This window comes from Rhinatrema bivittatum, chromosome 6 (genome assembly GCF_901001135.1).
Source record: "Rhinatrema bivittatum chromosome 6, aRhiBiv1.1, whole genome shotgun sequence".
In the NCBI taxonomy this organism is placed as follows: domain Eukaryota; kingdom Metazoa; phylum Chordata; class Amphibia; order Gymnophiona; family Rhinatrematidae; genus Rhinatrema; species Rhinatrema bivittatum.
The window spans coordinates 87,634,571-87,660,349 of record NC_042620.1 but is presented as its reverse complement, the minus strand read 5'-3'; the positions used below and the strand labels follow the sequence as shown (position 1 = coordinate 87,660,349).

At 43.0% G+C, this 25,779-nt stretch overlaps 1 protein-coding gene and 1 long non-coding RNA gene across 17 annotated transcripts in view; one reads left to right on the top strand and one right to left on the bottom strand.

The window, feature by feature from the left end:
- The window catches only part of BAZ2B (bromodomain adjacent to zinc finger domain 2B), a 1,147,511-nt gene that overhangs the window by 948,926 nt on the left and 172,806 nt on the right, over nt 1–25,779 (top strand). For all 16 annotated transcript variants that reach the window (XM_029605562.1, XM_029605561.1, XM_029605560.1 and 13 more), the window contains 2 exons: nt 11,136–11,210; nt 12,842–13,076. In XM_029605562.1, coding sequence (XP_029461422.1) covers nt 11,136–11,210; nt 12,842–13,076 — 310 coding nt within the window. The remainder of the gene's footprint in view (nt 1–11,135; nt 11,211–12,841; nt 13,077–25,779) is intronic.
- The window catches only part of LOC115093596, a 105,678-nt gene that overhangs the window by 12,705 nt on the left and 67,194 nt on the right, over nt 1–25,779 (bottom strand). The window lies entirely within an intron of this gene.

Here is a 25,779-nt window from a genome sequence, read left to right as displayed (position 1 = left end):
AAGGCTAATCTCACCAAATTGCCATTTCACGGCTCGCTCTTGTTTGACAACGAGTTAGAGAACCTGGCCAGTAAGTGGGTCGAATCTCCATTTGCCAGAGGTTAAGAGATAGGGTCAGCACCTCCTTATCATGAAAGGTTATGCTGTGGGATCAAGGCATTTGCAGCGGACGAGTCATAAACTCAGGTTGTGGACCCTCCCGTACCTCCAAGTGAAGGTTTGCCAACCCACCTTTGGGAACGTGAGATAGGGAACATTTCTCTTTCTCTCAGTTATCAGAGGGGGGTGTCGAGATCACATCGGACCGGTAGGTCTTGGAGGTGATAAGAGGAGGCTATGTGATGGAATTTCACAGTATTCCTCGGGACGTGTTCATAATGTACTCTTGCCAGTCCCCGCAGAAGAAGCAGGCGGTGGAGTTCATGCTTCAAAGGCATTTCCGGCTGAGTGTTGTGGTCCCGGTGCCCATGTCTCAAGAAAGTATAGGGCTATATTCCATCTATTTTGTTGTGCCCAAGAAGGAGGGTTCCTTTTGTCTCATTCTGGATCTCAAGATGGTCAACCGTCATTTGAAGGTGACTCATTTTCGCATGGAAACCTTGCACCCTGTGTTAATGGCGGTGTAGTCGGGGAAATTTCTGATCTCCTTGGCTCTGTTGGGAGCTTTCCTTCATATTCTCATCCACTTGGAACACCAGTGCTTTCTATGCTTTGTGGTGTTGTGGCGCCATTATCAGTTTCGGGCACTGCCCTTTGGTCTATCCACCACTCCCAGAAAATTTTCCAAGGTTATAGTGGTAGTAGCAGTGGCCTTGTGAAAAGAAGGAATCTTGGTACTTCCGTATTTGGATGACTGGCTGATTCTAGCCAAGTCTCCGGCAGAGAGCCACCTGGAGACACACAAGGTAATCTCCTTATTGCAGGATCTCGGTTGGGTGGTGAACCTGACCAAGAGCAATCTTCTGCCATCTCTGTCCTTGGAATATCTAGGGGTCCAGTTCAACACGGGACAGATCAGAATTTTCCTACTGGACATTTAGACCCAGAAATTGATTTCTCAAGTGCATCAGTTGATGAATACCATATGACCAACGGTGTGGTCCTACTTATAGGTGCTTGGTTTGATGGTGGCTACTCTGGAAGTGATGCTGTCTGCAAGGGCGCATATGCGTCCTCTTCAGCACTCTCTGCTGTCTCATTGGAACCCGTAATCTCAGGACTATGTGGTTCGGTTCCACTTGCCGCTGGAGATCTGTTCCCACCTCCGGTGGTAGTTGCAGGAGGGATCATCTGAGAAAAGGGGTTCCCTTGTCTTCTCCAAACTAGTTGGTACTCATGACAGATGCAAGTCTCCATGGTTGGGGAGCTCACTTCTGAAGTTAATGGCCCAAGGGTGTTGGAATGCTAAAGAGGCCCGCTGGAACATCAATCGCCTGGAGGCCTGAGCAGTACGACTAATATGCTTGCAGTTCAGCCACAGGCTGCGGAATCAAGCGGGTTGCGTGATGTCTGAAACGCAACAACGGTAGCCTATATCACTTGCCAGGGAGGGACCAAAAGCCAACAAGTGTCTCAGGAAATAGACCAGCTTTTGGAATAGACAGAAGGTCATCTGCAGATGATCTCAGCCTCTCATATTGCAGGCAAAGACAAAGTAAGAGCAGACTTTCTTAGCAGGGAAAGTCTGGACCCAGGAGAGGGGGAGTTGTCAGCCGAGGCGTTTCAACTGATTGTGGATCGCTGGGGTCTTCCGTTCCTAGTCCTGCTGGCGATGTCTCGAAATGATTCTACAGTCGCAGGAGAGATCCATGGTCCCTGAGAATAGAAGCTCTCATACAGTTCTGCCTTTCCTTTGTGTCCCTTGCTGGGCAGGGTAATTTGCAAGATCGAAGACCACAGGAAGCTAGTACTCCTGGTAGCGCCGGACTGGCCCAGGTGTCCCTGGTATGTAGATTTGCGAAAACTCCTGGTGGAGGCAGTCTTTCATCTTCCGCTGCACATGGATGTTACAGCAGGGACCTTCATGAGGATATGACTCTGTTCTGTCTCTGTTCTGTCTCTGTTCTGACTTCTGTTCTGACTCTGTTCTGTCTTACAGTTTGGCCCTTGAGAGGGCTCGCCTGTTAAAGCGTGGTTATTCCTCTGCGGTGATTGCCACCTTACTCCACGCTCACAAGTTCTCCATTTCCTTGGCTTATGTGCGGGTTTGGAGAGTTTTTGAGGCCTGGTGTGAGAAGCAGGGTGTTCTTTCTAGTTCAGTTAAGATCCCTCTCATTCTGGAATTTTTGCAGTCTGGGTCGACTAAAAGTTTGCCCTTTATTCCTTGAAGGTGCAGGTTGCAGCTCTCACCTGTTTCAGAGGCCTTGTCATCTCATCCTGATGTGGCCCATTTTTGGGAGAGTATAAAGCATCTTCAGCCTTTTCTGAGGTTACTGGTTCCCTTGTGGAGTCTTTATGCTGGATATTTTGGCAGGTCATACATTCCATCCGCTACGTAGTCTTTCCTTGTGGTTGTTGACTTTGAAGACTGTGTTCCTGGTGGCTGTATGTTCAGCGTGTCAAAATTCTGAGCTCTGGGCCTTGTCTTGTCAAGAACTGTTCCTTTGGGTGACTCTGGAGGCGTTACAGTTGCGTACTGTTCCATCCTTCTTGCCCAAGGTAGTCTCAGACTTTCATTTGAGTCAGCCCATTTCCTTGCCATCCCTGGATAAGGTCAGAGATGCGGAAGAGTATCTCCTTTTATCTCCCCCAGTTGCCAAGAAAAAGTTCAGTCGCTTAAAAGGATATTTAGAAGCCGTATGTTCCATTTGTACCATTTCATGTAACAAATTTCACCACTGCCAAAAGGAAGGCTCAGACTCCTCCAATTCAAAAGAATGGTTCTCTTGCCAATGATGCATGCTTTCCTTACAAACAAACCATCTCCCTGCTTTTTAAAATGTGGGGGGAAGTGACCAAACAAGGCCACTGGAGATTTTGGAATGATGCATCATATAATTCTTGGGATATAACTGGATATCTGAGACCAAAATGTCTGAATCTTCAAGCAAGTCCAAAAAGCATGAGAAAATGAGCCTTCGACATTCTAAAATGTATATACAAATCAGTGTCTGAGAAACTTCCTTTAAAGGCTTGGGCTTGGGCTTATCAAAAATGTATTTTGAAACTCTCTAATATATGTGTTAAATGAGAGTTCTTTTATACATTTAAAACAGGAAGATAATGTTTTTCCAGAAATTGCAAAGTTGCCATCCCTTTTCCAGCATCCAAGTAAAGAATCCAAATTTGGTCATAAGACTAATTTATGCAAATCATTGCGCAAAGTGCATAAACATAATTTCTTTGCCATGTCTGGTCTAAATAACTCATCTAAAGATTCCACAAAAGCAGAATCCAAATCCTTTGTGGGTAAAGAGGAAAGATAGCGAGTCAACTGTAAATAAGAAAAAAAAACCTCATTTTAGATCATATTGCTGTTTCAATTCCAAGAAGGACAGAATCTTGTCCTCTCCACCCATAATAAGTGGTATGATGGTGACACCCTTTCTCCACCATCTTTAAAAATCTGACGTGTTTTCGGGTGAAAAATCAAGATTCCCCTGAATCGGTAAAATTGTGAACATACAGGTGGCCTCTTAAAAAGTGTCTCTAGTTTAACTCAAGCCCACTTCAGTGGAAAAAGCCCAATGTAGTTTGACCACCCATCGGGTAATTTGTTATATGGAGCATGAAGCACATATTTCAGATCAAGAGGATCATTTCCGCCCAATCCCCTTCTAAATTAACATAAAAAGACTTATCGTACATCCAGTCACGTATGATATGCAACAAACAAGCCACATTATATGATTCCAAATCAGGGACTCCCATTCCCCCCTCCATCCAGTTGTCTTTAAACATTTCAGTGGGACTTGTGCCCATTTTCCCTGCCAAAAAAAGAAATCAATAAGGTGTCCAAAGCTTTCAAATCCCTTTTAATTAGCCAATTGGAAGATTTTGTAAAACATAAAGCCATTTTGGGAAAACCACTATTTTGAAAAGATTTTTCTGCCTCCCAAGGACAATGGTAAATTTTCCCAAGCCTGCAGCATCCGCTTAGTATGGTCTAACAGAGAGATATTGAGTTTATATAGGGCATCCAAATCAGGGGATATCAGCACTCCTAAATATTTAATTGGGCCTAATGCCCACTTTAATGGAAACCTACCAGACCAATGATCCTGAATGGAGCTCGGTGGGGCGAAGGCCTCAGATTTATCTATGTTCAGCTTTAATCCAGAAAATTCTCCGAACATCTGAAAAGAGTGCATCAGGATATGTAAAGAAGATTCTGGATTAGTAAAAAAAAAAAAATGAATATATCATCAGTGAATGCTGCATATTTAAAATCCTGGGGACCCATCTTCATACCCACTATATCATTTGTCTGTTGAATGAGATGCAGGAGAGGTTCTAGGGAAAGTAGGAATAAAGCCGGTGATAGCAGGCAAGCTTGGCGAGTGCCTCTCTTTATGGAAAAGATATGTGAGTGAACCCAATTTGCAACAGCTACCACCTGTGGGTTGTTAAATAACAGCATTAATGCTTGTTGGAATCTCCTCATTAGACCTATATGAGATAAAAGACAAAACAGATAAGGCCATTCTATTCTATCGAACACCTTTTCAGCATCGAAACTATCTATCATAAAAGGGATATGTTGCTGTTTTTCAGGTGTCATAGCTGATAACAATAACCTTATTTGTCAATGCAAATCCAGCCTATCCCAATCCAGTAATATTAGGTAATATTAACACCAGTCTATCTGCCATAATTTTGCCAAATGTTTTTGGATAAAATTTAACAAAGATTTCGGGCGATAAGATACTGGCAATGTTGGCTCCTTTCTTGGCTTGGGTATCACCATAGTTTGGGTCAAATGGACATCCTTTGGATATGATTCCTGTTCCAGTAGAGCTTGGTATACCACACTTAATGGCTCTGCAACATAATCTAATACAATTTTATAAAACTCAGCATTATAGCCATCCGGGTCTGGTACTTTCAGGCTTTTTGCTTTCTGAATGCCCCCCTTGAATCTCCACTAAGCTAAGCGGCCTATACCTACTTTATCCTAGGTCAAGCAGGATGCTAGTCCTCACATATGTGTGACATCACCAACGGAGCCCTATTCCGGAAAATTTTCTTTCAAAGTTTCAAGAAACTTTTGACCAGCATCCTGAGCATGCCCAGCATGCCATGATATTCCCTGCCACAGGGATCTCCCTTCAGTCTTCTTTTTTCCACGAAGCTGTTAGCCTCGCGGTTCTAGGAGTCCTGTGTGGTGAATTTTCACCATACAAAAAAGTTGATAAAAACTCTGGAAAACTTTCGACACCGTAGGGGTCTCCCTTTTTAACCATCGCAGTAAGTATTTCCATTTTTTCTGTCGGTTCCGCAACTGTTTAATACTAGCCTGAAAGTCGTCGACAGCTGTCCGACTCTCAAAATGGCTACGGGTTTTATAAAATGCCCGATTTGTTGCCGTACCATGTCCATTATGGACCCACACTTAGAGTGTGTACTCTGCCTCGGCGAGGGACACGATGTCTCGATGTGCCCAAGATGTGCCGAGATGACGCCGAAAGGCAGAAGACTAAGGATGGAGAAACTGGAGCATCTGTTCCATCTCCAATTAATGCCTTCGACATAGACGTCCACGCAGTTGTCTCCCGCCGGAGCGATACGGAAGGTCGTCCTCAAAAAAACGAAGACTGGACGAAGCGGGGGATCGGCCGTCATCAACCCTTTCAAAGTCATCAATAAAATTGACATCGGTCATCAAAAAAGGCATCGAGCACAAGCATCTGCATCGGAGGCCTCACGATCCTGAGACCGATCAGATACCCGGTGCTTCATCAACGGATCCCGAATCAGATCCGAAGAAACCTCAGAGAGACGATGCTATGCCGAGGCCTTCCACCCCACGGCGATCCCCACCGATATCGGTGCCGGGAACCGTACCTCCACAGGGCCCTGCGGAGGTACCAGTATCGCCTTCGCTGCCTCCCCCCATAGCTGCTCTGGTCTCACCAGCTATGCGGGTGGAACTGGATGGTTACATCCGCCAGGCAGTTAGGGATGCGCTCATCGATATGCCTCTGATGCCAGCACCGAGTCCGCCATCGAGGCCAGCGCCATCGCCGGTACCGGTTCCACTGCCATCACCGATGCCCACACCGATGCCCGTACCGACTCCATCGTCGATTCCGTCAATGCCGATGCCAGATGTATCCTTTTTTTGCGCCGATTTTAGCAAAACTGGACACTCTCATCGGTGCCATTCAGGTGAAATCTCCAGAATTACCGATGCCAGCACCAATAGAAGAGGACATAGCAAAGGAAGTTCCGATGCCGGAGCCACACCCAGGCCCATCGGAAATTCCACATCCATGTCCACCGTTTTCTCCATTGTTTCTGTCGAAACCCATGGAAAAACCGTCGATGCCAACGGTACCCATGCCATCTACACCTCTTCGACCACATACACCTGATTCCTGGGATGATCCTAATACTGATACCTCTTCAGAGGAAGTCTTCTCAGAACCCTCTCCTCCAGAGGAAAGAAAATCCCTTCCAGAGGACCTGTCCTTCTCGAATTTTGTCAAAGATATGGCTGACACCATCCCCTTTCAGCTGGAATCTGAGGAGGACACCAGACAAAAAACGCTGGAAGTGTTGCAGTTCATGGACCCACCTAAAGAGGTGTTAGCAATACCAGTTCACAAAGTCCTTGTTGATTTGCAACACAGGTTGTGGGAGCATCCCTGCACCATGCCACCAGTAAATAAAAGGACTGAAGCCACATATCTGGTCCAACACATCCCAGGCTTCCAGAAGACTCAACTACCTCATCAATCAGTAGTAGTTGAGTCAGCACAAAAGAAATCCAAACAAATAAAGCCTCATTCTTCTAATCCACCAGGTAAAGACAATAGATTCTTGGACAACATAGGCAGAAAAACCATGTTAGTTTCCAGAACTGCGTCCTACCAATTATATATGACGCAATATCACCGTAACTTATGGAAACAGATTCAAGAACTCTCTGAAACTCTCCCCCAGCAAGTCCAAGATTCTTTCTGTTCCATAATACACAAAGGCTTAGAAGCGGGCAAACACGAAGTTCGTGCAGCTTACGACAGTTTTGAGACTGCATCAAGACTGTCACCCACCGGTATAAGTGCTCGAGGATGGGCCTGGCTCAAGGCCTCTGACCTGAGACCAGAAATACAAGAAAAATGAGCTGATCTCCCTTGTGTAGGAGACAATCTCTTCGGGGATAAGGTTAAGGAAGCGGTTTCCCATCTCAAAGAGCACTCAGAAGCATTGAGACAACTGTCCTCGGCACCTCAGAAGTCTCAAACATCAGCAAGAAGACTCCTAAGGAAGGAATCAAACGGCCATACTACAGGCCGAGGCGTTACTATCCACCTCCTGCCCGTGGAAGATCGTCTAGGCCACCTCAAAGGACGAAGCCTAGGCAACCAAGAGCACCTAGGGCTCAACCCCCTCCGTAAACAGGGTCAACTTTGGGATTTTAAAACGGTACCAGAGAACAGAAGCCTATTTGCAAATCCGACCCCAAATTTGCCAGTAGGAGGTTGGATCACGTTTTTCCAACACAATTGGTCATACATCACCACGGATCAATGGGTACTCTCCATAACATCTCAAGGGTACCACCTGGACTTTTTAACTGTACCAAATGATACTCCACCTACCTCATCTTGGACAGTAAACAACCAATCCACACTCTAACAAAAAGAATTATCCACCCTTCTGAGAGCCAGGGCTGTGGAACCTGTTCCCCGGCCTCAGCAGGGCAGAGGATTCTACTCCCGTTATTTCCTCATTCCAAAGAAAGCAGGAGGCCTACGTCCCATATTAGATCTCCGGAATCTCAACAAATTCCTGAAAAAAGAAAAATTCAGGATGGTATCATTGGGCACCATGCTACCTCTACTTCAAAAAGGAGATTGGCTCTGTTTGCTGGATTTTCAGGACGCTTACGCTCACATTCCAATATTCCCTCCTCATCGCAAGTATCTGCGATTCCTAGTGGGACGTCAACATTTCCAATACAGGGTGCTACCATTCAGCCTTGCCTCAGCAACTCGAGTATTCACAAAGTGCCTAGCAGTGGCAGCTGCCCACTTGCACAAGGAAGGCGTGCACGTTTTTCCTTACCTGGACGATTGGCTCATCAGAAGCCAAGCCAAACAAAACAAGGAGCTCTCAACTCTCTCAAGCTCACAATAACTCTACTCCATTCATTGGGATTCCTCATCAACTACCAAAAATCCCAATTCATACCATCTCACCTGTTACAATTCATCGGAGCAGAATTAAATACCATAACAGCAAAAGCTTTTCTTCCAAATGACCGTTCATGGACACTTGCCTCATTAGCAGGCTCTATCTGCGCACGCACGCAAATAACAGCCCACCAATGTCTCACTCTTTTGGGTCACATGGCCTCCACAGTTCACATCACTCCTATGGCCCGATTAGCCATGAGACTCACTCAATGGACACTCAAAAGCCAATGGATACAAGCCATTCAACTACTGTCTTATCCAAGTAACTCAGCAACTACAGTCCTCGCTCCTATGGTGGACAAACATGGACAACTTGCTCACAGGCCTACCTTTCCAACAACCAATTACGCAAGTGACATTAACTACAGATGCATCCACCTTAGGGTTGGGAGCACACATTGGCCACCTGCAGACTCAAGGTACTTGGACAAAACTCGAAGCTACATTTCAGATAAACTTCCTAGAGCTTCGAGCTATACGTTATGCCTGCATGCGTTCAAGGACTGCCTTTCCCACAAGACTGTTCTGATACAGACAGACAACACAGTAGCCATGTGGTACATCAACAAACAGGGAGGTACGGACTCATATCTCCTTTGTCAAGAGGCAGCACAAATTTGGGACTGGGCCCTAACACACTCAATGCTTCTACGGGCCACTTATCTAGCAGGCATTCACAATGTAGTGGCGGATTGCCTCAGTTGTCAATTCCAACCTCACGAGTGGTCTCTGGATCCAGTAGTAGTGACCAAGATCTTTCAATGTTGGGGCCAACCAACAGTAGACCTCTTTGCCTCACAAATGAATTACAAAGTGGACAATTATTGCTCCCTGTTCAAGCAGACAAACCACTTACCCAGGGACGCCTTTGCTCGCCACTGGAATTCAGGCCTTCTGTACGCGTATCCTCCGATACCGCTAATAACCAAAACACTAGTGAAGCTACAACAGGACAAAGGGTCCATGATTCTAATAGCCCCGTATTGGCCTCGACAAGTATGGTTTCCCATACTTGTAGACCTGTCGATCAGAGATCCAATTCGCCTAGGCATAGCATCCACTCGCATAACTCAGGATCAGGGCAGATTGCATCATCCCAACCTTCAATCCCTATCCCTCACAGCATGGATGTTGAAAGCTTGATTCTACAACCTCTCAATCTTTCAACTAATGTCTCAAGTGTTTGTAGCTTCACGTAAACCCTCCACACGAAAGAACTATCGTGCTAAACGGAAACTGTTTACCACGTGGTGCACTCAAAACAGTGTTGACCCTTTTTCCTTCACTACATCATCTTTATTAGACTACCTATGGCACCTCTCAGACTCTGGTCTACAGACCTCATCTGTAAGAGTACATTTAAGTGCAATCTCAGCTTATCACAACACTGTCGGAGATGCACCAATATCAGTGCAACCCCTTGTTCATAGATTTATGAGAGGTTTAATTCAACTTAAACCTCCACACCAACCACCGGTCATACAATGGGACCTTAATGTGGTCTTAACGAAGCTCATGCATTCTCCTTTTGAACCCATGGATTCCTGTGATGTTAAATTTCTCACTTGGAAGACTACTTTCTTAATAGCCATCACATCTGTGAGAAGGGTTAGTGAGTTACAAGCACTTGTCACATACTCACCCTACACAAAATTCCTACATGATCGAGTGGTACTCTGTACACACCCAAAATTTCTTCCCAAGGTAGTTACGGAATTCCACTTGAATCAATCCATCATCTTGCCTACTTTCTTCCCAAAACCGCACTCTCACCAAGGGGAGAGGGCTTTACACACCTTAGACTGTAAACGTGTGCTCGCATACTACTTAGATCGCACTACGACCCATAGAAAATCCACCCAGCTCTTTGTTTCTTTTAATCCAAACAAACCGGGAAAAGTGGTGGGCAAGCAAACTATCTAATTGCTTGCAGATTGTATACAATTTTGTTATGAGAAAGCAGGCCTTCCTCTCCAGGGGCGAGTAAAGGCTGACTCAGTAAGAGCAATGTCAACCTCAGTAGCACACTACCGTTCAGTGCCAATAGCTGAAATATGTAAGGCCGCAACATGGAGTTCCCTTCACACCTATGCGGCTCACTACTGTCTCGACAAGGAAGGGATGACCAGATTCAGCCTATGGACAATCTGTCTTAAAGAACTTGTTTCCAGTATGATCCCAACTTCTTCCACATTCAACTTTTCATGATCTCAGGCTGCCTCATTTTTCCCAACAGTACACCAGTTGTTGTGCCTGTTGCACAAGTTGTACGCTGTTGATCCAATACAAAGACGACTCAGCCTGTAGCTTGCTAATCACCCATATGTGAGGACTAGCATCCTGCTTGTCCTGGGATAAAGCAAAATTGTTTACCTTGTAATAGGTGTTATCCCAGGACAGCAGGATATAGTCCTCACGAAACCCACCCGCCACCCCGTGGAGTTGGGTCCGATACGTTTTATTATTTTATTTTTGGCTAACGCTAATTGCTACAAATGAGACTGAAGGGAGACCCCTGTGGCAGGGAATATCATGGCATGCTCAGTAGGCTCAGGATGCTGGTCAAAAGTTTCTAGAAACTTTGACAGAAAGATTTCCGGAATAGGGTTCCGTCGGTGATGTCACCCATATGTGAGGACTAAATCCTGCTGTCCTGGGATAACACCTATTACAAGGTAAGCAATTTTGCTATATAAACATTTCTTCCATGTGTATATGTTGAGTGATATATTTACTTGTTTGTTAACTCAGCCTTTATACTTTGTCTTTTGACAGTGAAATTGATAAAAACATTGATTACATGTCAAATTTAAGGAGAGATAAATGGATGGTTGAAGGCAAACTTCGCAAGTAAGTTGCATTTTCTTTGAGGCTGCTATTCTTCCATTCTTTTAAATGTCTGATCTTTTCTTTTGTGGCTGAATAATGAAAAAAGCAAACTTTAACTCAATCAATTAGTTATTCATAAAAATCATTATTCTCTGTGTTTGAATTGGAAACAAAATTTACTATGATCAGTTACCTGACAATTTTAGTGTTAGGCTTTAATATTCAATGTATCAATATTAATGATATGCAGAATATAGTTGTATTACAATGGCTGGATTAAAAACAATGCAGCCATGGTAATGCTGTTGTGCTCTGCATATTAGACTTCTCTGTGCCCCAATGTGAAAAGGAAGTTGGTGTGGAAAAACTTGCCCCCAGATTAATGTATGGGTCTATGAGGCCCCTCTCCCAGAAGAAAAATGGATCTCCACGGCTTCTGCAACCCACCAAATCATTCCCTCCAAATGTACTGCTGCCCCCTCCCCCCCCCCATGAACAATGGGCCTCCATGGCCCTTCTCACTTTCCTCTCAACCTTCCAAGTATAATGTAGGGCCTCCAACATCCAGCACTGATACTTAATGAATCCATTAAAATAATATATTCTTTTTAGGAATTTGCATGCATGTTGGTGTAGCTGGGTTTAAAAAAGATTTGGATAAGTTCTTGGAGGAGACGTCCATTACCTGCTATTAATCTAGTTGACTTAGAATATAGACACTGCTATTAGTAGCATCAGCGTGGAATATACTTAGTTTTTGGGTACTTGCCAGGTTCTTATGGCCTGGATTGGCCACTGTTGGAAACAGAATGCTGGGCTTGATAGACCCTTGGTCTGACCCAGTATGGCAATTTCTTATGTGCTTATACCTTTAGGAAACCAGCAGTAATATTAACCAGCATGCAGATAAACATGTCAACATGCTTCATACATGGGTGTTAATAAGTGCACTAACATGTGCATTTGCTAACACTAATTCCCATTAGTCCATAGGCCGCTAAATTATTTATTTATTTATTTATTTATTTATTTAACTGTTTTTCTATACCGACATTAAAATACACATCATATCGGTTTACAGTGTAACAGCAGGCGGAAGGTACATTGAACAGGGAGGGGGGTGTGGACAACTATCAAACAAGACTTAGAGGGGCTCTAACCGAGAGCCCGAGGAAAAAAAAAAAGCTGAACGATAGAGGGGTGAGGGGTATAAAAAAGGAAACTATTTTCCTTAGTAAGGAAGCAAGGTCTAAATACTTCAAAACTAGTATAAACATTTATTATTTATCCAGTTTTTAAAGAAGTGCAACATTTTTCTGAAGTAAACATTTTTCTGAAGTAAACTTCAGGTTGTGAGGTTCCAAGTATTTGTACAGTGTGCTCATTTAGATTTTGTATTTAAGAGGGTTCATGTATTTCATTAAACAACTTTAAAACTTTAGCTCTGTTTACTTTCTGCTAATTTACCCAAATTTTTTAAATAACTGTAGCAAGATATATGATGTGTAATAAAACCAATTTGTTATTTGGGTTGTTGAGTTTAGGAACTACAGAATTGACATGGTCTAATATTCTAATAATACAAACAGTCTTGAAAAGTTTGCTTTTATTAATTCTTGGTTTTATGGTCATTTACCTACTCTGTCCTAAAGGCTTAGAATTATTCATGCTAAGAAAACTGGCAAAAAAGACAGCACTGTAGGTGGTGATGTAGGAGAAGAACAGCATTCATTGGGTACACCAACTCCTGGACGCAAGCGGAGACGAAAGGGAGGAGATAGTGATTATGACGACGACGACGATGATGATAGTGATGATCAGGCAGATGAAGATGATGAGGATGAGGATGACAAAAAGGGGAAAAAGTCTGAAACTTGCGAAGATGAGGTATTGCATTTTTTAAATTAAATATGGAAACTGCAAATAATTATTTACTATAGTTGCAAAAAATATATGCTGACAGTATCTATGATAATTTCGGTTAATTCAAAATATTTGGGTGGGGGGGTGGGGTTTAGGGCGATCTATTGCCATCAGTTTTCTTTTGCTATGGATGTAAGGCTACATAGCCTTAAGGAGTTGATTTATACTTTGTATTCTGGCACATATCTACAGAGAGAGGCTTTAAACCCCCAAATATTTCAGCTTCCAGTTCAGTTGTACATTTTGAGCAGATAAAAGCCCCTCTGTATAAGCCCTGAGAATGTCCTTTATAATCACAGAATGATGGGGGGGAAAAAAGTCTAAGGACTCAATGAGACTTATAATGTGATGAAAATCTGCTGAACAGAGATAATTTGTATGCCAGTAAAAAGCCTAATTAGTAACACACACACTCACTCTCTCTCACACACACACTCTCTCACACACTCACACTCTCTCTCTCTCTCTCTCTCGGATTATGTGGCTTGCCGGACTGAACAAGTAATCCTGACAATCGTGATTTTCATTATGGAGGGATGTCATTTTTAGTTTCTCTATTTCCCTTAGATGTCTACCACATAGATTTCATATTCTACAAGGAAGAGCATTAGTCAGTGTTTCTGTGTCTTTTTGTAAGGTTATGGGAAATTTACACAATGGAATTGTTTGAACTAAAATCTCACAGCTCTTTATATAAGAGAGTTTCCTTGTCCTTCTGCCCATTAATCAAATTTGATTTAATGACTGGAAAAGGAACAGTGTGCAAATCCAAGGCTCTCGTGCTAAACTTTCAAAAGGGAAACTTTGATAAAATGAGAAAAATTGTTAGAAAAAAACTGAAAGGAGCAGCTACAAAAGTAAAAGATGTCCAAGAGGCGTGGTCATTGTTAAAAAATACCATTCTAGAAGCACAGTCCAGATGTATTCCACACATTAAGAAAGGTGGAAAGAAGGCAAAACGTTTACTGGCATGGTTAAAAGGGGAGGTGAAAGAAGCTATTTTAGCTAAAAGATCTTCATTCAAAAATTGGAAGAAGGATCCAACAGAAGAAAATAGGATAAAGCATAAACATTGGCAAGTTAAATGTAAGACATTGATAAGACAGGCTAAGAGAGAATTTGAAAAGGAGTTGGCAGTAGAGGCAAAAACTCACAGTAAAATCTTTTTTAAATATATCCGAAGCAGAAAGCCTGTGAGGGAGTCAGTTGGACCGTTAGATGATCAAGGGGTTAAAGGGGCACTTAGAGAAGATAAGGCCATCGCGGAAAGATTAAATGATTTCTTTGCTTCGGTGTTTACTGAAGAGGATGTTGGGGAGGTACCCATAATGGAGAAGGTTTTCATGGGCAATGATTCAGATGGACTGAATCAAATCACGGTGAACCTAGAAGATGTGGTAGGCCTGATTGACAAACTGAAGAGTAGTAAATCACCTGGACCGGATGGTATACACCCCAGAGTTCTGAAGGAACTAAAAAATGAAATTTCAGACCTATTAGTAAAAATTTGTAACTTATCATTAAAATCATCCATTGTACCTGAAGACTGGAGGATAGCAAATGTAACCCCAATATTTAAAAAGGGCTCCAAGGGCGATCCGGAAAACTACAGACCGGTTAGCCTGACTTCAGTGCCAGGAAAAATAGTGGAAAGTGTTCTAAACATCAAAATCACAGAACATATAGAAAGACATGGTTTAATGGAACAAAGTCAGCATGGCTTTACCCAGGGCAAGTCTTGCCTCACAAATCTGCTTCACTTTTTTGAAGGAGTTAATAAACATGTGGATAAAGGTGAACCGGTAGATATAATATACTTGGATTTTCAGAAGGCGTTTGACAAAGTTCCTTATGAGAGGCTTCTAGGAAAAGTAAAAAGTCATGGGATAGGTGGTGATGTCCTTTCATGGATTGCAAACTGGCTAAAAGACAGGAAATAGAGAGTAGGATTAAACGGGCAGTTTTCTCAGTGGAAGGGAGTGGACAGTGGAGTGCCTCAGGGTTCTGTATTGGGACCCTTACTTTTCAATATATTTATAAATGATCTGGAAAGAAATACGACGAGTGAGATAATCAAATTTGCAGATGAGACAAAATTGTTCAGAGTAGTTAAATCACAAGCAGATTGTGATAAATTGCAGGAAGACCTTGTGAGACTGGAAAATTGGGCATCCAAATGGCAGATGAAATTTAATGTGGATAAGTGCAAGGTGATGCATATAGGGTAAAATAACCCATGCTTGTTACGGCTATGGCTGCTGTGCAACCGCCTCACCACCAGGGGTCCTCTAGAGCTGGATCTCCTGACAGGCCCAGTCCATCTCCCTTCTCCTCTCTATGTTCTGGGCTGTCCCTTATAACCCTGCCTGACAGTTCCCTCAGTGCTTCGGCATCGAGCTCGCCTGGGCTCCCTGCTCTAGCCTTCCTTGCTTGCTGTGCATTTGGTCCCTGGACCTTCCCTTGCCTTGCGCGGCCTTCGGGCCTTATTCCTTGCCTTGCGCGGCCTTTGGGCCTTATTCCTTGCCTTGCCTTGCCTTGCCTTGCACGGCCTTCGGGCCTTATTCCTTGCCTTGCCTTGCCTTGCCTTGCGCGGCCTTCGGGCCTTATCCCTTGCCTTGCCTTGCCTTGCGCGGCCTTTGGGCCTTATTCCTTGCCTTGCGTGGCCTTCGGGCCTTATTCCTTGCCTTGCCTTGCGTGGCCTATGGGCCTTCTGACCTGCCTTGCCCTGCGTATTGTGTGTGGCCTACGGGCCTTCTGTGTGTGTGTGGCCTACGGGCCTTCTGTGTGTGTGTGTGTGGCCTACGGGCCTTCTGACCTGCCTTGCCCTGCTTTTACTGTGTGTGGCCTACGGGCCTTCTGTGTGTGTGTGTGGCCTACGGGCCTTCTGACCTGCCTTGCCCTGCTTACTGTGTGTGGCCTACGGGCCTTCTGTGTGTGTGTGGCCTACGGGCCTTCTGACCTGCCTTGCCCTGCTTACTGTGTGTGGCCTACGGGCCTTCTGTGTGTGTGTGGCCTACGGGCCTTCTGACCTGCCTTGCCCTGCTTGCTGTGTGTGTGGCCTACGGGCCTTCTGTGTGTGTGTGGCCTACGGGCCTTCTGACCTGCCTTGCTCTGCCGCCTGCCCTGACCCAGCCTGGACCCAGACACTGCTACTTGCCGCCTGCCCTGACCCAGCCTGGACCCAGACATTGCTACTTGCCGCCTGCCCTGACCCAGCCTGGACCCAGACACTGCTACTTGCCGCCTGCCCTGACCCAGCCTGAACCCAGACACTGCTACTTGCCGCCTGCCCTGACCCAGCCTGGAACCAGACACTGTTTCTAGCTTCCTGTCTCTCTCCACCTGGAGCCACCCTGCTGGGTGGTGTTCACGACTCCTGACCGGAGCCCAAGCGTAACAATGCTATAATTACACAATGTTGGGTTCCATATTAGGTGCTACAACCCAAGGAAGAGATCTAGGTGTCATAGTGGATAACACATTGAAATCATCGGTGCAGTGTGCTGCGGCAGTCAAAAAAGCAAACAGAATGTTGGGAATTATTAGAAAGGGAATGGTGAATAAAATGGAAAATGTCATAATGCCTCTGTATCGCTCCATGGTGAGACCGCACCTTGAATACTGTGTACAATTCTGGTCGCCGCATCTCAAAAAAGATATAATTGCAATGGAGAAGGTACAGAGAAGGGCTACCAAAATAAGGGGAATGGAACAGCTCCCCTATGAGGAAAGACTAAAGAGGTTAGGACTTTTCAGCTTGGAGAAGAGACGACTGAGGGGGAATATGATAGAGGTGTTTAAAATCATGAGAGGTCTAGAACGGGTAGATGTGAATCGGTTATTTACTCTTTCGGATAGTAGAAAGACTAGGGGGCACTCCATGAAGTTAGCATGGGGCACATTTAAAACTAATCGGAGAAAGTTCTTTTTTACTCAACGCACAATTAAACTCTGGAATTTGTTGCCAGAGGATGTGGTTAGTGCAGTTAGTATAGCTGTGTTTAAAAAAGGATTGGATAAGTTCTTGGAGGAGAAGTCCATTACCTGCTATTAAGTTCACTTAGAGAATAGCCACTGCCATTAGCAATGGTAACATGGAATAGACTTAGGCCATTGTTTCCAACAATGGCCTGGATTGGCCACTGTTGGAAACAGGATGCTGGGCTTGATGGACCCTTGGTCTGACCCAGTATGGCATTTTCTTATGTTCTTATGTGTGGTTATATTCCTCTCAACCGGCATTTGGAGGCAGAGTTGGTTCACACCCCCACCCCATCCCCTTTTTTATTTTATGTTTTTACTTTACCTCTATATGTGACGTCATTAGAATCCTACATGCCAGTTTTCTCTGCCTCCGATCAGCACACACCTAAAGACTCTTCTATTTCAGCCTAATTTTATAGCCACTTTTTTTCTTTTTTGAGCTAAAACAGCCTTTGTGCTGCTGCTGCGTAGAGTTACTAACAACTCCTGGCCATATACCTGTGGATCAGATCTCCTGCAGAGTAGCGAGCCACTCTCTACTCATCTTTGTTCTGACAGTTAATGGAGTCAAAAGCTGCCAATTGTTTGTCTCATACATTTCTGTCATCTTAGTAACTTTTGAGCATAACTTAAACAGCTTACTTAGCTCCTTCACTTCATAAGCAGCTCAACCTCAATTTGCCTGTCTTTTTCTTCATCAGAAGTCAACTTCCTGTAGCAATTAATACTACTTCCTGAGTCATCTAAGCTGATTTTAATATGGATCAATCAGGTAATCCTCAAAAGTAGGGGTTCCTTCAAAATCTACCTCTCTGACTCGTGCAAAGCTACCTCTAAAACAGCCCATTTTAAAAAATTCTTCAGTGACGTCAGTTTCCCTGCATAGCAACACTGTTGAAACTGGTTGCTCAGCAGTTGCTAGGGACGTGGCAGCCATTTTGCCTCCAATGAGTGATGCAATGGGAATTTGGATAGACAGTGTGTCTCAAACTTCGGAGCCATTGCGTTTATCTCCTGAAGGCTTTTTTGTTTCACACTTTGCTCCAGAAAAAGATATGGGTACCTATAGTCCTGATTTCTTTATATTACTGCATCAGGCTTTCCATGCTTTAAAAGGAAACCACAAAAATACATCCATTCAAAAGAAAATAGCTTATGAAGTGCCAATGCTCAATATTAAGAAAATATCTATTTCAGAAGACAGTTATGCAGGCAGTGAAGCTCCTGGCAACAAATTCCAGATTTTAATTGTGCTTTGAATGAAAAAGAATTTTCTCAGATTAGTTTTAAGTGTGCTACATGCTAACTTCATGGAGTGCCCCCTAGTCCTTCTATTATTTGAAAGAGTAAATAACAGATTCATACCTTTTTATATCTCTCATAATTTCAATACATCTGTCATATCCCCCCTCAGCCATCTCTTCTCCAAGCTGAATAGCCCTAACCTCTTTAGTCTTTCCTAATAGGGGAGCTGTTCCATCCTCTTTATCATTTTGGTCGCCCTTCTCTGTACCTTCTCTATCGCAACTATATATTTTTTAAGATGTGACCAGAACTGTACACATTATTCAAGGTGCGGTCTCACCATGGAGTGGTACAAAGGCATTATGACATTTTCCATAATATTCACCATTCCCTTCCTAATAATTCCTAACATTCTGTTTGCTTTTTTGACTGCCACAACACTCTGAGCTGATGAGTTTAATTATTATCCACTATGATGCCTAGATCTCTTTCCTGGGTGATAGCTCCTAATATGGAACCTAACATCGTGTAACTACAGCATGGGTTATTTTTCCTTATATATATCACCTTGCACTTATTCACATTAAATTTCATCTGCCATTTAGTTGCCCAATTTTCCAGTCTCACAAGGTCCTCCTACAATTTATCACAATCTGCTTGGGATTTAACTACTCTGAATAATTTTGTATCATCTGCAAATTTGAATACCTCACTCATCGTATTCCTTTCCAGATCATTTATAAATATATTGAAAAGCACGGGTCCCAGTATAGATCCCTGAGGCACTCTACTGCCCACTCTCTCCACTGAGAAAATTGTCCATTTTATCCAACTTTCTGTTTCCTGTCTTTCAACCAGTTTGTAATCCGCGAAAGATCATCCCCACCTATTTCATGACTTTTTACTTTTCTTAGAAGCCTTTCATGAGGAACCTTGTCAAATGCCTTCTGAAAACCCAAATATGTTACATCTACCGATTCACCTTTATCTACATGTTTATTAACCCCTTTAAAAAAGTGAAGCATATTTGTGAGGCAAGACTTGCCTTGGGTAAAGCCATGCTGACTTAGTTCCATTAAACCATGTCTTTCTATATGTTCTGTGATTTTGATCTTTAGAACACTTTCCACTATTTTTCCTGGCACTGAAATCAGGCTAACTGGTCTGTAGTTTCCCGGATCGCCCCTGGAGCCCTTTTTAAATATCGGGGTTACATTAGCCACCCTATAGATGGCAAAAAAACAAATCTGTAGTAAATAAGGAAGTTTATCAGTCTAAACCTGCATCTTAAGAGCTGCTATAAACTCTACCAAATGAGAATTTTATTCTAAAAGAATTACTGCTGCCATTTCTCACAAGAATTATTTCGGATTGTCCGTTGTTTGCTAAAAACACAGGACTAAGCAGCTACCATTCCAGTTTCCCTGTCTAGCAATGACTTTGCAGGATTTTTTATTAGTAAGATCTTGGAACTTATAAAAGGTCTGCCCATGGATGCTAATATCCCCACCAATATTTCATCATTGTTTTCTCTTTGGTTGGAATTCATTCTCCCTATGGAAATCAATTCAATACTGAGTTCATTGAAGGACAATTTTTGCCCAGTTAATTCATGCTCCTGTGATTAAGATGATTAAGAGTGAGATAGGTGACTCGGTTAAGGCTATTGTTCAGGCCTCTTTCATTCAGGGAAAAGAACCCTCTAATTTAAATGAGGCAACAGTTAAGAACATAAGGAATTGCCATGCTGGATCAGACCAAGGGTCCATCAAGCCCAGCATCCTGTTTCCAACAGAGGCCAAACCAGGCCACAAGAACCTGACAAGTACCCAAACACCAAACACTGATGCCTGTAATAGCAGAGGCCATTCCGTAAGTCAACTTGATTAATAGCAGTTAATAGACTTCTCCAAGAACTTATCCAAACCTTTTTTTAAACCCAGCTACACTAACTGCACTAACCACATCCTCTGGCAACATATTCCAGAGCTTAATTGTGTGTTGAGTGAAAAATAATTTTGTCCGATTAGTCTTAAATGTGCTACTTGCTAACTTCATGGAGTGCCCCCCTAGTCCTTCTATTATCCGAAAGTGTAAATAACTGATTCGCATCTACTCTTTCAAGATCTCTCATGATTTTAAAGACCTGAGAGGTCTTAAACCAGTAGATTCTTAATGTTAATCCTTTTGATTTAGCAAATTATAGTCTGATCGCCACTCTTCCTATGTTAGCTAAAGTCATCAAAAGAGTGGTCTTTAACCTGCTTCAAGATTTTCTTTCTGATAATAATATATTCCACGAGGCCCAGTTTGACTTTCAACCTCATCATAATACTGAGTTACTCCTTCTGTTTATGTTTAATATTATTAGGGAAGGATTTGAGAAGGGTATGCAGTATTTTCTAGTCTTGATTGATTATCTGCGGCTTTGAACACTTTAAATCATCTCATCTCCTGCATTGCCTGGAATCTCTGGGTGTTTGTTCCACTGTCCTTTGCTGGTTTTCTTCTTTTCTCACTGACCGATCTTTTAGAGTGGTCTTAAATAATTAACAGGTGTTCCCCAAGGCTTTCCACTTTCTCCTACCTTAATTAACATTTACCTTCTTCCATTATGTTATGTTCTTTCACAATTAGATATCTCTTTCAAACTCTATGCTGATGATCTGCAATTTTTCTTTCCTATAAAGTCCTCTATGACTGCAGCATTTGATTAACTGAAATATTGTTTCTCAAAAATAAATGAATGGCAGTCTTGTAACAGCCTTGTGTTGAACCTTAAAAAAAACTGTAATTGTGTTTCTCACGTACTCTGAAATTTCAGGGTGTCCCTTCCAGTTGGGCCTTTAAAGATATTAATATCCCAATTAAACTTGAAGCCCAGGACTTAGGAATTCAGTGAGCTGTTTCTCTATGTTCACAAACTCAGCTTCTTCTTCATAACTGTTTTTTTCAAACTTCGTATGTTACATAGTATCAAGCCTATGTTATCTCCATCTGACTTCCGTCTTGTTACGCAATCATTAATCCTTACTTCATTAAATTACTATAATTCTCTCTGTTTGGGTCTCCCTCAGTTCACTCTAACAGATTTACAAGCCATTCAAAATACAGCTGCTCATCCTGTTTTGGGAATGCCTCTTCATTCCCATATATCTTCATTTTAAGTTCATCTTTACTGGCTCCCCATTCAGTGGCGTATACATTTTAAAGTTTTTACATTAGTTTTCAAAGCAGTGAATGATCTTGTTCCCAGTAGTTTACCCAGGCCTGTCAGTTATCTGCCTACATGCCCTTTACGTGCTGCAACAAAAGGCTTGCTTGTCATCGGTACTATCAAATTTATTCACCTGGCTCAATGCCCTGAGTGAATATTCTCCGTTGCTGGCTTTCAGGTGTGGAATGAGCTCCTTGACTTTCTTAATGCCAAGAAGGATCTATTACATTTCAGGAAACTTTTGAAAATCCATCTGTTTCTACTAGCATTTCCTCCCTAGCTCCTGCAGTAAGCGGGGATGTGACATTTCAGGTTAAATGAAAAAACTTTTATGTTTTGTTTTTTTTTTGTTTTGTTTGTTTTATTTTGATGTTTGTTTTAACTGTAATTGTTATATTATATATGTCTATTATATATATTTTTTGTAACCCGCTGAGGTCTGTGGATCAGCGGGCTATACATTTTATAAATAGTCTTTGAGATCCTATCAAGTACTTGTGACCTGGATTGGTCACTGTCTGAGACAGGATGCTAGGCTTAATAGATCTTTGATCTGACCTAGTATGGCAGTTATGTTCCTAGGTTTGTGGTTTGTCCATGAGGCAGAACACATATTAGGTCTTTTATTTGTTCCAGTCCAGAATTTCTGTATCTCATGGACTGCATTCATGAGGTTTGTGTTGCGACCGTCGCTGCTCGACGTCCTCACTCCGCCCTCTTTACCTCTGTGGCGACTCCCTCCGGGTCTGATGGACGGCTGGCTGCCGCGGCGTCTCCATGCCATCTCCCTCCAGCATCCCCGGACCGGCTCGACATTGCAGATCCGCCATGTTGCCTGAAGACCTAGGGCGCGCGCGTGCTATGATTGAAGTACCAGCAAGAGCGCGAACCTCAGGGGCGTCCCCCTGAGATGACGTCATCCGCTTCCAATATTTAAAGGGCTCTATTTCACTATCTAACTGAGTTAGCAAGGGGATTGCTCTGGCTTCACCTCCCAAGCTACTCTGCCTCCTCGAACTTACCAGAGGTACCCACTCCTCAGGGGCCTCGCTCTTTTTCTTTCTTTCAGATTACAGATAGGAACTGGTACTCGCTCCTCGAGGCCCCATGTTCCTGGACACTCTGAAGATTCTCTACTACTTGGAAGCTATCGCTGCTACAAACAATTGTGAGTTACCATTGATCCCTCAGAGCTTTCCCTGGAACCAGGTACTCTCTCCTCGAGGGCCTAAACCTTTCCAGCTCCTGAGCTTCCTTGAGACCTTATGTGAGTTCTGTCATCTAGTTCTGTTCATGAACTCTGCCTACTCACTTTCTACAATTTCTCAACAGCTCAGCCATTCTGGATCGCTGTTCCAGTACCTGAGGGACTATAGCCCTGCTGAGCATATCAGCTCAATACTGCTACCTCTGGTGGTTTCAAAAACCTGTTTAATAAAAGAACTAATGTGTGTCTGTCTCCATACTCAAGCTTAGCCGGTGGTCCCTCTCGGGACATTCTCCTGGGGGCGTGGTCATCTGCCACAGGCTCAGGGACCCACCTACAACTATATCAGATTCATTACAGATTGCTACTCCTTAGCAAGACGATATCTGAGACACTACAAGATTGCTGACTCCTCCTCCTTTAGGAGCTATTACATCATATTGCTAACTCACAGCTCTATCAGAGCTTTCCTAACAGATTGCTAACTCCGCAGTCTAACAAACAGCAGATTTACAACAGTTTGTATCTCTCCTCTGGTTTGAACCGATCATTTGTTTATTATGTTTAAACTTGCCATCGATCATTTCAGTTTCTCTGCTGACATATCAAAACAAGGTATTCCGCCTATTGTTTTTACCAATTTTAAAATGCATTAAATTAGAATTGTGACGATCTGGGTTCTACAAATGTCACTGCCTTAGTTAACACCTTAAGTCATGTAACAATTTGGCCAGTTTCAGGATAGCCCATGACAAGCTGCACTCACCCCCAGCTCTTCACGTCACTGTTTTGGCTGAAACGTCATCCTGCCATGTCCCTGAAACCACCTTAGGTGTGTGCATGCAGTGTGGCACCTCTTAAAGCCCCTGCAGTGGGAAATCTGTCAGCCAGCAGTCGCTGTTGACATCAACCCTGTTATTTAAACTCTACAGCAAGCAAATGCCTCGGCAACAGTTCCTCCTGGTTTGCAGTATGTGTTGCTTATTTTCTCTGTGCACCTTGCCTTGTTTTGCCTCATTGATACCTTGCCCTGCTTGTTTCTTAGTCCCCAGTAACTTGTCTTTGTCTTGTTTGTCCATCTCTGCCTGACTCCTGCTTCTGGCCCTTGCTACAGACATTGTCTACTCTTCTGGACTTCCACTTGCTCTGACCCTAGCTTGGACCTCAACCTTTCTGCCTGACCAAACCTCGGTCTGGACCTGTATATTGTTTGCTCACTGCTTGCCCTGACCTCTACCTAAGACACGACTACATCTGACTGCTCCTTACAGAGTTCTCGCCTAAGTTCTGCCAGCCCCTGGAACTCAAGGGCTCAACCTGTGGAAAACAGCGCTGGTATAGGTGGAGACCTTGATCAAGTCCTTGGAAGAGCAAGTCCACCAGCTGTTGGTGTGGGGCCTAGTAGGTTCTAGGGATGTGCATTCAGCAGCCATTCGTTCATTTGTTTCACTGTTACACGATAGGCCTATTTTGAACCTTCTTTCTGGATAAGTTAATTGAAGAATATGTTTGGCCCAGTTAGTGGACTTTTTGGAAGATCATAAAGGGATGGACCCTCATTGATGTGGTTTCCGCTGAAGGCATGGTACTGAAACACATCTAGTTTCTCTACTTAATTCCTGTCTCCAAGTACTTGATATGGGCAGTTCGATATTACTAGTTTTATTAGATATCTCCGCCACTTTAATACTGTCAATCATAGTGTATTGATTGTTAAGCTTTGCAGAATAAGAATGGGAGTTGTGGTCTTGGACTGGTTTCACTCTTTTTTACAGGACCGTTAACAATAGGTGAGGGTGGGTAATCAGAACTCCACTTGGAATTTAATGTCAGGAGTCTTCCAAAGCACCTGGCTTTTGGCATCTGTTTAACATTTATTTGTCCCTTTTAGGGAAATTGATTTCCTCCCATGGGATACAATATAAAATCTATGCTAATGATATGCAATATTTTTTGTCAGCAGAGGACTGTTTACAAATAACTCTGTTCATGATGATGAGGTATATCAAGCTATTAGTGACTGGCTGTTCCAAAACAAGGTGGCCCTAAATTCCAGAAAAACAGAAGCATTATGGCTGAGCTGAAAACCCTCTTTTGGACATGCTGTGCAACTTCAAACAATGGAAACCACCATTTCACTTCTACCTGATATTTGTAATTTAGGGATCATACTTGATTCTGGCTTTACATTCAAAACCCAGCTTAGGGCTCTGTTAAAATTGTAACCTAAGGCTGTTTAGGCATCTCAAGTATATAGTATGATTGATTTTAGGACAATGGTCTTGCACGTAGTTCTGAGTATACTTACTGTTGGTTATATCTAGGATTTTCAAAGTGCCATTTACACATTTACTGGTTGCTGCCAACTGCTTGATAACAAGCTGTAGGGACAGGGATCACATTTCACCTAGACTGAAAGAGTTACATTGGCTCCCTGTTTCATTACTAGCAAATTTCAAAATGATTACCTTAGTCTTTAGGGGATGGCCTTAGCTATCTTGCCAATCTTTTGAAAAGTTATACTTCTACTCACTCTTTGCTGTTAATTGTTATTGGCAGTTTCCTCTTTCAAAGAAAGACTACAGGAAACCAATAGATGGAGTTTTTCTATTACCATCCCTATATTATGGAATTCACTCTTTCTGTTTAAGAAGAATCCAATTACAAAATGTTTAAGATAAAAGTTAAAGCAATATTTGAACAAATTTTTCCTTGTGTTTGATATGTCATTTATTGTTTTTTTCCTCTGTTTGCTAGCTTCATTTTTGGAAGTTTTAGATTGATGATTTACATTTTGTTTTGCTCTGTTATATTACAGAATATTTATATTTTATTGTAATCCACCTAGAAGAAATTGATTTTGAATTTGGCAAAATAGAAAACATAAATAAAGAGGTCAGTATTCAGCACCACTTAGCCAATTAAGTGGTACTGTCTGAATATCATGCTCAGTGGCCACTACTTACAGCTCAATACTGTAAAGTGCGGCCACGGTTACCCTGCTCCTAACCTGC